Source organism: Pelobates fuscus, chromosome 5 (assembly GCF_036172605.1).
Source record: "Pelobates fuscus isolate aPelFus1 chromosome 5, aPelFus1.pri, whole genome shotgun sequence".
Taxonomy (NCBI): Eukaryota; Metazoa; Chordata; class Amphibia; order Anura; family Pelobatidae; genus Pelobates; species Pelobates fuscus.
This window is the reverse complement of record NC_086321.1, coordinates 196448176-196460871: the sequence shown is the minus strand read 5'-3', so window position 1 is coordinate 196460871 and position 12696 is coordinate 196448176. Positions and strand designations below refer to the sequence as shown.

The 12696-nt window shown below is 38.3% G+C and overlaps 1 protein-coding gene across 2 annotated transcripts in view; it reads left to right on the top strand.

Annotated features, from left to right (window-relative positions):
- Positions 1–2257, top strand: part of SYK (spleen associated tyrosine kinase) — a 108440-nt gene extending 106183 nt beyond the window's left edge. For both annotated transcript variants that reach the window (XM_063454938.1, XM_063454937.1), the window contains 2 exons: positions 65–177; positions 1144–2257. In XM_063454938.1, coding sequence (XP_063311008.1) covers positions 65–177; positions 1144–1216 — 186 coding nt within the window. In that variant the 3' untranslated portion in view covers positions 1217–2257. The remainder of the gene's footprint in view (positions 1–64; positions 178–1143) is intronic.
- The last annotated feature ends 10439 nt before the right edge of the window (positions 2258–12696 follow it).

Here is a 12696-nt window from a genome sequence, read left to right as displayed (position 1 = left end):
TATTAGAACAGTTAGAATCATAACTTCAAATATCTTAACACATGACGTTGAAATATTCTCCCAGGGTATGAAAGGTGGAGAGGTGCTTCAAATGATTGAAAGTGGGAAGCGGATGGAGTGTCCTATCAGGTGTCCATCAGAAATATATGACCTAATGAAAAAATGTTGGACGTATAGGTGAGTGTACATTACATTTTATTAGTAGTAATAACATTAAAACAGTTTGTTACAGAATCAGCATAATTATGTGTGAAATAATAATCTAGTTACAAGCGCAGATAGATTCCTGTATAATATGATGCTATCAAGCAGATAATTGTGTGCTTCAAGCAAAAAAGGTTGGTTGTAAACAAAAATACAATAAACTGCACTTTATCATAACTAGCACAGAATTTATAAACATTCTTATATTGGTTATATGGCTCAGCACATACACAGTATATCTGTGAGATAGAAGAGTGGGTTGATGCATCATCACTAGAAGAATCTGTTGAATCCTTGGGGGGTCACGGGTTCAAATCCTGAGTTGACTCAGTCCTTCACTCTTCTGATGTAGATAAAATGAGTATCATTAAATTGGGTAACGGCAACATTCGAGGGGGACATATTTGGAAATCAGAGTAATCTGAATGTAACTTTGCTGGTTTAACATTTTGTTATTATTTACCACAGCATTTCTAATAGGGCAACTATCTACATGCCACTATTTTCTTGTTGGTGTAAAAATATCGATACAATTTATTGAAAGTCAAAATAAATGTATTTGCTTGTGGTTCTCCTTTCTAGATCAGGGACAGACATGCCTCTTGAACCTTAATAGTTCAGACAAGTTGCTTGTTCTAAAGCAGTTAAACATTTAAATACACTATCCTGTAAAGTCATGCAACAAATAATGGGTCACTTTGCATGGGAGTGGTGACACAACTCTCCACTTCCTATTTTGTTCTGTGAATAATATTTTTACATGAAAACAAATTGTCCATAAGTGATCAAAAATAAACCCTTCAGTTCAAACTGTAAAATATAGATACAATATTTTTGCTTATTTAATACCAATGCCTATTATTCTCAGCTAAACAAAAAGCCTAGCAATATATTGATTTACTTAACTTTATTTCTCAACCTTCTTTTTTTTTTTTTCAGTAATGAAGAAAGACCCACTTTTGCCACAGTCGAACCGATTTTACGAAACTATTATTATGACATTGCTCAATAATGTCACTTTGGAACAAGCTGTCAGAAGCACAATCACGATTTGAACGCCATGTGAAGGATTACATAAATGTACTATTTGTAGACAAATATATATATTGCATTTTAGGAGACAAATTATAAATACACAGTTTGTAAACTATATGAAAAGAGCAAATTCCTATCATATCAAACATTGAAGTTTAGTAAAATTATCACAGTTCCAATAAAACATTAATTGTTCTAAGTCCCAAAATATCCTATTTATTGATGGTAACTCAGATTTACTGTGGCAGAAGGAAAGCAGAATTGAAGCCAAACATGTTTTTTTATCAAAATGAATGAGTGGACATTTAAGACATTTTAGGCAAAAGATGCTAGGTATTGTGTAAAATCTGGAGAGATCAATAGATCTCTAGCCGAACCTTGAGTTTTTTTTCCTTTGCATGCTTATTGTTTTGCGTACTCGTCAAGGCTGAACAGTATTATAAATCCAAACACAAAATAATATGTGAGGCATACTGACACAGAGAGTTATGGGAAATCAGTAAACATTTACTAACATACACTAGCTACAAAATATTTGTAGGGATTTATTTAAGGATCACCGTGAAAATATAGCTAATTGAAAAGTGAAATACAACATTTAAGCAAATATAGCTGTTTGGAAAAAGTCTCCTCTTAACTTTTAGTTACAGCTTAACTGTTTTTGACTACAATTTGCTATTGACCACAATTCTTTTTTTTATTAATCTCATGTCATGTTATTAAGCTCCATAACATTCGAATTGTGATAGTGGCTTATATAATTCCAGATCTAGATAATATCATTTTGTATGTGTAAAAGAGCAAATTCTCTCTAAAATCTAGTTTCTATCAGTCTATAAGGGTATCTTTTTAGGTTTACAAATCATTTGATGTTTACAACCAACACTCCTTTGATGCCAATGTGTACTTTGTATTAATGTTATACATCCCTTGTGAGATATTTTTGTTGAGTTAATCTGATCTAAGGTGAATGAACTTATATACCACTTGTAACCTGTATCAACAGATCCTAATTTTATTTTTTTTTGGATTTGGGAAAAAAATAAATACAATAAAACAAATATTCAAACATTATTTCCTAAATAAAATGAAGTATTAATGTTGTTCATCATTCATCTAAGTCTACATATCAATGTTTTTTGAACATTGTAAAGCATCCATAGTTAAGGAAACTATAGAGTAAAACCTACCCTCTGTATTTAAAAAATATCATGCAAGAATAATCACATTAAAATTGTACTTACCTTTAAAGGTTTACTTGACTCAACTGCGAGCAGACCCCCTCCAAATTTGAAAGGTTAACAAATATAAATCTCATTGGTTTGAAAAAACAGTGCCTTGGAAAGGCTATGATAGCATTATACAAATATATTCAGGGCCGATAAAAAACATTGTCTTAAAATCTATTCATAAACAGAACTTTACATTGGACACAAGGTGGACACAAGCATTTACTTTTACTGTTCCTCATCATTGCAAATTACCGTTTTGCCTTAATTACAATGTAAAATGAATGCCCTGTTTACCAAAGACAAAATAGCTCTAGTTTTTTACAAAAGATTTAAATGATTGATTAATTTGTGTTGGTACTTCTTTTATCTGTGTCCAGCCTTGCATACATCAGCAACTTAATTAACAAGGAAGTTACTCGAACACTCTTTTGATGTTATTGTTACCTGTATTCAATTATTTTGCAGTATTTGGGTTTTCTTTTTCTTAGTTTGGAGTCACATTCTCATGCTGTTCTATCATTAATTACGGGTAAGTATTTTGCAGTTTTTTTTCTGATCTCTTGGTCAACATGGATTTATTCCTGTTTTAAGGTGTTTTCTCTCCCCATTTTGGGAGAGACTAGCTAAACACTGATTTCTACAGTAGGCATCCGATTACATCAGTAAATCAGTAGTACACATGTACCTGTCACGTAGATACAACTGGTAACATTAAAATGCATTATATAGGAAATGTAATTTCTTTGGAATCAACTACAACTCGTGTTAACCTTTTTTTCCAGGAGGTTTTCCAGTTTCTTTTCAATTTATATTAAAGATTTAGCAAATCATAATCTACTTCAAGGCAGAGCCAGGACAAACACGGCAACTGAGCAGAAATAAAAACATTGTTGAACCATCTTTCTGCTAACTGCCAGGTGCAAAGGACAGAGCTTGTTACAATGATGGATTTGGAACAAAGATGCAGATACAGAGTTTCAGGGTGAAGAGATGTGGATTCATGCATATAAATACAATTTTATAGCATGACAGAAGGCTTTGTATTTGCTTAACCCCTTAACGACCGCTGACGGTTCAGGACCGTCAGCGGTAAAACGTGCGTTTGGACCGCTGACGGTCCTGAACCGTCATAACGGTTTTGGGCTACTTACCTGATCGCCGTCGGTCCCACGGCGGCGATCAGTGCTCCACCCGGTCCAGGGGGGTTGCCTGTCTGCCCAGGCAGTCCCCCTTCGGCAGATCAGGACCCCACGGCCATGTGATCACTCGATCACATGACCGCAATAGGTGTCCATGTGTCTGCCTGCAGGGGGACTGTCTGTGCTGACAGGCAGTCTCCCTGCAAGTGAAAAATCCAAAATAAAGTGTAAAAAAGAAATCTGTGTAAAAAAAAAAATAAATATGTGTATATATATGCTATATATACATGTATTATATCTATATATACCTATATATAATATATGTATATATATCATATATATAATGTCACACTAAGTGTATTTTTATATTTATATATACGTATATAATTATAAAAATACACTTATATTTAAATTACACACGAATATATACAATATATATAATAACTATATATATGGTATATATATATTATTATAAAATACAAATAATATGTTAATAAAAATAAATAACAAAAAATAAAAATAATTTTTAATAATTAAAAAAAAATTATATATATATATTCAGTTTTATTCTAACAGTATTTTGATATTGATATATATATATTTATATCAAAATATACTTAGAATGTAATGATATATATATCTATGTATAAATAAATAAATAAAAATAATACGAAATATACATATGTCCACATACATAATTACATAAATAATTTCATAAATATACACGTAGACGTCAAATATATAAATATGTATATATATTAAAATTCTACGTGCATATTTATGTAATATTTTTACCTAATTAAGTAATTTTAATGATTGCAATTTGAGGGACCTGCCTGCCAACCCAGGCCAAAAGTACAGATAATTTAATTTGCTAGCACTGTGTTTAACCCTGTAACTTTCTATGACACCCTAAATCCTGTACATGGGGGTACTGTTTTACTCGGGAGACTTCGCTGAACACAAATATTAGTGTTTCAAAACAGTAAAACATATCACAGCGATGATATTGTCAGTGAAAGTGAAGTTTTTTGCATTTTTCACACACAAACAGCTCTTTCACTGAGGATATTATTGCTGTGATATATTTTACTGTTCTGATACACTAATATTTGTGTTCAGCGAAGTCTCCTGAGTATAACAGTACCCCACATGTAGAGGTTTTATAGTGTTTGTGAAAGTTACAGGGTCAAATATAAGGCTTGATTTTACTTTTTTTTTTTTATTGAAATTTGTCAGATTGGTTAGGTTGCCTTTGAGAGCGTATGGTAGCCAAGGAATGAGAATTAGCCCCATGATGGCATACCATTTGCGAAAGAAGACAACCCAAGGTATTGCAAATGGGGTATGTTCAGCTTTTTTTAGTAGCCACTTAGTCACAAACACCGGCCAAAGTTAGCGTTTTTTGCATTTTTAACACACAAACAAATATAAATGCTAACTTTGGCCAGTGTTTGTGACTAGGTGGCTACTAAAAAAAACTGGACATACCCCATTTTGAATACCCTGGGTTGTCTACTTTAAAAAATATGTACATGTTAGGTGTGTTTCGGGGATTTATGACAGATAACGGTGTAACAATGTCACTATTGATACATTTAAAATATATATATATTGAAACAGCAATTTCCTACTTGTATTTATAGGCCTATAACTTGCAAAAAAAAGCAATAAAGCATGTAAACACTGGGTGTTTTTAAACTCGGGACAAAATTTTGAATCTATTTAGCAGTTTTTTTCATTAGCTTTTGTAGATAAGTAAAAGATTTTTCAAGTAAAAGTCCAAAAACATGTTTTTTTTTTTATTTTTCACCATATTTTATTATTTTTTTTAAATACAATATATGACATAATATATATACTGGTATGTAAAGAAAGCCCTTCTTGTCGTGAAAAAAACAGTATATAACTTGTATGGGAACCGTAAATGAGAGAGCGGAAAATTACAGCTAAACACAAACACCACAAAAGTGTTAAAACTGCTCTGGTCCTTAACGTACAAACATCGCAAAAACAGGCCGGTCCTGAAGGGGTTAAGTCTCTATTTACTAGAACTCCACAGCAGCACAGAAAAACAACCAATCAGAAAAAAGTTAGGTACAATAAAACTCCCCTCCCCATACATCATTTCCTCTTTCTTTGCTGCTCTGCAGTCAGTACAGGTCAGAGTACCACTGCCCCCTGCTTCTAGTTGGTGGCTTTGGGATCTTATTGCTTATATTCAGTATTTTAGCCTAATAAATGCAGTATTATTATAATCCTTGTGGGATTTTATTCCTGTATGCTGTATTGTTATAATCCTTGTGGGATTTTATTCCTGTATGCTGTATTGTTATAATCCTTGTGGGATTTTATTTTTATAATGCAGTATTGTTATAATCCATGTGGGATTTTATTTTTATAATGCAGTATTGTTAAAATCCATGTGGGATTTATTTTTATAATGCAGTATTATTATAATCCTTGTGGGATTTTATTCCTGTATGCTGTATTGTTATAATCCTTGTGGGAGTTTATTTTTATAATGCAGTATTGTTATAATCCATGTGGGATTTATTTTATAATGCAGTATTGCTATAATCCATGTGGGATTGTATTCTTATAATGCTGTACTGTTATAATCCTTGTGGTATTTTATTCTTATTATGCAGTTTTGTTATAATCCTTGTAGGATTTTATTTTTATAATACAATATTGTTATGTTCCTTGTGGTATTTTTTTCTTCCATATTCAGTATTTTATTTTCCCTTGTGGGATTTTTATGCTTATATATTGAATATTTTTTCAGAATATTTTATTTAGGCCTTGTGGGATTCATTTTATATGCAGATTGCCTTGGTCCTTGTGTACATTTTCCTTACACATGCAGTTTTGTTTAAACCCCTGTGGGACTTTATTTTTACTTGTACCTTCAGGCTATCACTGTTATATACCTATTTAGTTTGGATTTCTGGGGGGTCTTTGGGGTCCTCCTGTCTCCTCTATCCCCTTAGCCTTATCCCCCCTGTCCGTCTCCCAACTTTGTGTATGCCCGTTGTTATATTTTTTGTTCCGCCTTTGCCCTTATGTCTGGCGGTGTCCATGTGCGCCGCTCGGGGGCTTCAGGAGGCTGACTGCATCTGCCTCCTTCGATCCCTGAGCTCCGAGACCGCGGAGTTCATCTCCAGCGGTCCCGTGTGTTTTTTCCGTTCGAGGGGTCGCAGGGGAGCTCGAGACGAGCACCCGGCGGCCGGATCTCCTTTCCCACGTGGACCGCGTGTGTCCGACCGGGCGGTTTGGGTGCAACCGCTCGCGGCCCCTCCCCCGTCTGTTCCTAACTGGTTGGAGGTCTGTATGAGGGGCTTTCTTCCCCTCTGTCAATCAAGGCCGCATTCCGACCACGGCTGAGTTTTTTATATCAGATGAGGGTCCCTTCACCCTGCTCAGGGTTAATCTATAACCCAAGATGACGTTACATTTATATAATTATATTTATATATATTTTGCTGGTGAATAGGCTTTAGGCAGTACACCCTGTATTGCTCTGAGGGTCCTGCAGTTTGGATTTCTGTCTTTGGCCATATATATGGGACTCTACACACGCAGATGGGCCCTACGGCTGTCGGAACGCTATCACGGGCCTGCTATGTCTGTGCCCCATTGACTGGCCTGCTATGTCTGTGCCCCATTGACTGGCCTGCTATGTCTGTGCCCCATTGATTGGCCTGCTATGTCTGTGCCACATTGACTGGCCTGCTATGTCTGTGCCCCATTGATTGGCCTGCTATGTCTGTGCCCCGTTGAATGGCCTGCTATGTCTGTGCCCCATTGATTGGCCTACTATGACTGTGCCTATTTGAATGGCCTGCTATGTCTGTGCATATTTGATTGGCCAACTATTCTGTGCCCATTCGTTTGGCCTGCTGGGCCTGTGCCCTTCTGACGGGCCTGCTCTATCGGTGCCGCACCCCCTTTTGGCCGCAGGCCTGGGGGAATATCACTGAGGAAAACCCAGTACCCACTAGTGACATGGAGATAGGCAGGTGTCCAGGCAAGCACCATTGCCATACTATCCAAGAGGACACCAGTATACGGCCACCTGAGTATGGTGGGAAGGGTGAAGGCTCTAAACCTCATGCCTGAAGGGCAAGGTTTCTTATGAAGACCCTGGGCACGCATCAACGGTTTACACCAGCCCGGCGACGGCACATCTCGCACAGGCAAGGACTGGTACAGGCAAGGACTGGTACTCAGACGCCTACAGGGGGACACGGTGTTTCCTTGTCTTTTACAACTAACCCTCTAACTGCCTCCCGGTATTCATATAGATATCAGTAGTTATTCCTGTGTAAGGTTAGCTCCTGGCCCTGTTCAGTGGGGCTTACTTGCCTTGCCTTCCGGCCTGCTATTTGCCGTCTATCCAAGATAGAATTTACATATTTACCCTTATCTACAATTATTATTGTTTTTGTTTTCGTGCCTTCCTTTTCCTATCACTCGGGTTGTTGAGAGGCCTGACTTGACCTCCTCCGACCTCCCAGGCGCTCGTGGATTGCGGAGAACGTCTCCAGCTTTACTCAGGCTACCGACGGTCATCCTGGACCCCGCGCGCGCGCACGGGATCCGGGCGGTCAGTTGGTAGTTTCCATCATTGTTTCCAAAGGTTGCATTTTCGCACCATCCCTTTCTGTTATTAAGGATGGACATGGCCCGAGGTTGTATACTATCCAATCGGTCTGGTTTACTACCAGTTGATTCCTTCTCAGGTGAGCGATTCAGAGAGAGGTCTCGTGGTCGGGGAGAGACCCACCTAAGGACCTCAGTCTTATGTTGATATTATTAATTGGTGTACCCCTGCAGTTGGTCACCCTGAGTCTCTAAGGGACTCTAGTTTGGATCACATGAGGGTGCGGCCCTCCATCACCTCGATCCGAGAATGATATTTTATAATGATATTTTGATATTTTATATAACAGTGAGTGAAACCCCTCTCATATACTGAACCGGACACTGATTTGTTATTAGAGGGCGCGGCCCTCCCTCAACCTCAGCCAGATACTGAGCTGGATTCAGAGGACATGTTTGGAGTGACACATTCTCATAGACAGAACCGGTCACGGATTTAGACTCTACTGTTTGGTTATTAACGGGTGCGGCCCACTCAGGCCATCAACCGGACGCTGACACGGAATTCATTCACATTATTAGAGAGCACGGCTCTCTCATACACTCAACGCTCTACGGTGCCGTCCATTTGTTCATCACACAGGCTTGTACCTGTGCAAGACATCGATGACTGCATAGAGGGGCGTCCCTCCTGCATTCAATTAGATCTAACGACCGTGCTACTGAGAGTGGGCTGCATTTAATTTGTTTTCTTTAATTTGGATAATTTTCACTTTTATATTTATTTTTATTCTCTTTTTATCTTTATTTTTATTTTAATTTTAATTTAATTTTAATTATTTAATTACTATGGTTTGAACATTCCAGTATCGCTCCCTTAATTGGTTTTAAGTCATCTTTATTATTCTATTATATGTTGATTAACATTGTCTGGATTATGGATATAAACTTCAATATCTGTTAACTTACTAATATGATTTTGTATGTTCATGACCTATATGTATGCTGAAATAGTTTTGGGTACCTCCACATTTTGGTCTGTAACATATTTGTTGAATATATAGGGTTTAGTATATGTGTGGATGTTATAAATTGATACAATTTTTTTCTTAATTTTTATGTTTATTTCTTTATCTGGTGCCGCGGCTGGAGTTGAACACATATGCGTTCCAGCCGCAGATAGAGGATGCATTCAGTGGGACGCAGAAAAGAAGATCTCTTCCGGATCGGTGGAGCGCATGTGCGTTCCACGGCGGCCGGGCTGAAGTCCATATATGGACTTGAAGGCAAGAAAACTTAGAACAGCTGCTGTGGAACCCACGGATTGGCGGATAGGGCGTGGAACACGGCGAGAGGGATCCTTAAAAGAAGACAGAAGTTATATGGACTTTTATTGATACATTTTATGTTGATTGCATTATATGTTTTTATTATTGCTCCTGATGGAGTCTAATTTATAGACGAAACGCGTAGAGCTGTCTGCAGATCCTGTAACCTGCTCCTTCCATTCAACACCTTGGAGAGAGGGACACAGATCTTATACCGTTAAGATTTCACACTATGTCCAGTTCTTCTTTCTTCTGCATGTACCCTTGACGAATTTCTTCGCAAGATCTAAAGATACCTTGATGGGCTCGAACTACTCCTTTATTCTGTGAGTGTAATATTTATAGCAGGGGAATCTCTACTTAATGGTGTTTCCCTATGAGCGTTCTCTGCTTTTGTTTTTTCTAGGTGTATCTTGTTTTGTGCTCTCTGGAGTCACCTGTCATGAGCGAATGGACTTTACGCCTTGCCTGCATATTGGAGAACGCTATGTGTTCGCGGGACTCCAAGCTAAGAACTGAGGTATCCCTCTATAGGGAGACTTTGACTTCAATTATCAAACTCACATTCCTGGGTCCCTTGACCTAGGGCCTACTCTGGGAGATACGTGCCTGGACAGTCAGGGGTACAGGGACCTAAGGGTCTCACTATATTATACCCTATCTTGTAGATGGCGTGTATACCAGGAACCCCTACACGAATTTTGACAGGTCGGGCATGGAACAGGATCGTACGACGGGTAGTCGGACTATTTCACTCTCTCACTACAGCTCGTGAGGACTCTCCGTTGTTATACAGGTCCCAATCACCATTGGATCTGTACATCTTATCACTCTTAGACAATGACATCGGGATGGGAATCTCAACTCCGGTTTACGTTTCCCATCCCTTTGAATATTTCCAGGACCCACTATTTCCAGAATAGTCAACCACCGTTACACCACACAAGTTCAGTTTGGAACCCTGATTGGATGTCCTTTTTAGAGTCCTTTCTCTACCGCAGCCGAGGATGAAACAGTCCAGTTGGAATATTGGAATCACTTGGGATAGGGCTAGTTTGCCACACTCTTGCCTGCATAATAAATTTATTCTCGGATGAGACATCTCACCGGGTAGGCCATCAGGGAACGAAAGATCCTACTCGGTTCTGTTACGGAATTGGCGGTGGATTTAGGCGCATTCCTTGAGATTGAAGATCTGCCTGCAAGGCCACATTGCCGGGTGACCCTGGCACGATCGGTGGAGCAACCTTACACATCAAGAGTGTGTCATTGTGTGTGTGTGTGTGTGTCTGTGTCATGGTCTGTCTGTGTCATGGTCTGTCTGTGTCATGGTGTGTGTCTGTCATGGTATGTGTGTGTGTGTATGTGTGTTTTTACTCCCCTCGACTGGCCCTGCCTCTATGGCTCAGATCATCAAGCTTGATGATCTCAGCCAATCCGCACTGACACAGGAAGCACCTCTAGTGACCATCTGAGTGTCTGTCACTAGGGATCAATGTAAACACTGCCTTTTCTATAAAAAGTCAGTGTTTATATTGAAAAGCCTGCATGGGCAGGCTATAGACACCAGAACCACTACATTAAGCTCTGTGTGTGTGTGTGTGTGTGTGTGTGTGTGTGCGCCTGCTAGTGAGTGGGCTTGCTTGTGTGTGTGTGTGTGTGTGTGCCTTCTACTGAGTGAGCTTGTGTTTTTATCTCAATGACCTTATGTATGTCAGTGAAATTGTTTGTCTGTGAGGCTGTGTATCAATCAACTTGTGTCAGTGAGATTGTCTGTGTCTACATGTGAGTATGCTTACTGTATAATTACAAATTTTACTCTGAAAGGACCAATATTTTATATTGGAAAAAGCAATATATATATATATATATATATATATATATATATATATATATCAATCATCTAGGGTGGCAAGACATAGCCTTACATATTACCTGCGACAATATATGGCGCAATGACTTATGGGGCTGGCATAGATTTTTTTTCCAGGGCTGCTTTGGAATCCCCAGTCCGGCCCTGGTTCTTATGTCTGTTTTTTCATAAGTAGGGTTGCGATATCTACATATTAAGGTACTTTTGGTTGCTACAATGGGTACCTACATGTTTATTCATTGGATTTACATTTCATTGGATAATCAACCTGTTCGATTCGGTTTTTCTCTCGTTTCAGTTTACAGTCCATCAACGCTATCTGGTTTGGCTGTTCTTCTCGGATGGTGGACATCATTGTATTCATCGTATCTAGGACTTCGTTTCTTCCCCATTATGTTTTCTGCCTTTTATTCTGTTTTTTGTCGCAGCTTGAAAGAGGAAATGATGCATGGAGAGGGGAGTTTTATAGTACCTAACTTTTTTCTGCTTGGTTGTTTTTCTGTGCTGCTGTGGAGTTCTAGTAAAGAGAAACTTAAGCAAATACTCGCTTCCTGTCATTAATAAAATTAAGATTATAGGTACACTAAAGCTAGCATAATCTACAATTTTCACACCTCACAAATACATATTTGTTAAATATAGCAATAAGTAAAAATACAGAGCTACTCAGTAGACACTGGGTTTTTGTTAGAAAGACATAATATTAAAAATAAAAAGGGGCAGCTAGTGTTCCCATGGCCTCCACCTATGGGTGACAGTTGGGGGTTCTAATATTCATAATAAAGGGAGGGACCTACTGCCTCCACCCATAATTCATAATAAAATGGAAGATGGACATGTCATTGTCCACCCCCTCAAATAATAGCATGTTCTCAGGATAGTTAGAGTCACCCAACCCCCTAGCCACCTACCTAAATTATATTAAAGTTTCTACCTAACACCCCTCACCCTAATAATAGTGAGGAGGGCCCATATACCTAAAACTTGTAAAAGAAATGTATTATTTATAGTAGGGCCCACACTCATCACCCATAGGCATGGTCACTAGATATCCTATTTTATTATTAATATTAGAGCTCTCACCCTTTGCCTATGGATGAAATTCGTAAGAGGACATTAGGACCCTCCTCTTTATTATTAATATTAGGAATTACTTAGTCCTAAATATTTTAAATAGACCCTTTAAATGTGGACACAAAGGGATTGGGGCTCTTCTAGTGACTGGGTGGGAATTGCTGCCCAGTTTCTAGTTTTTAATGTGTAGTCCACGACCAGGTGGT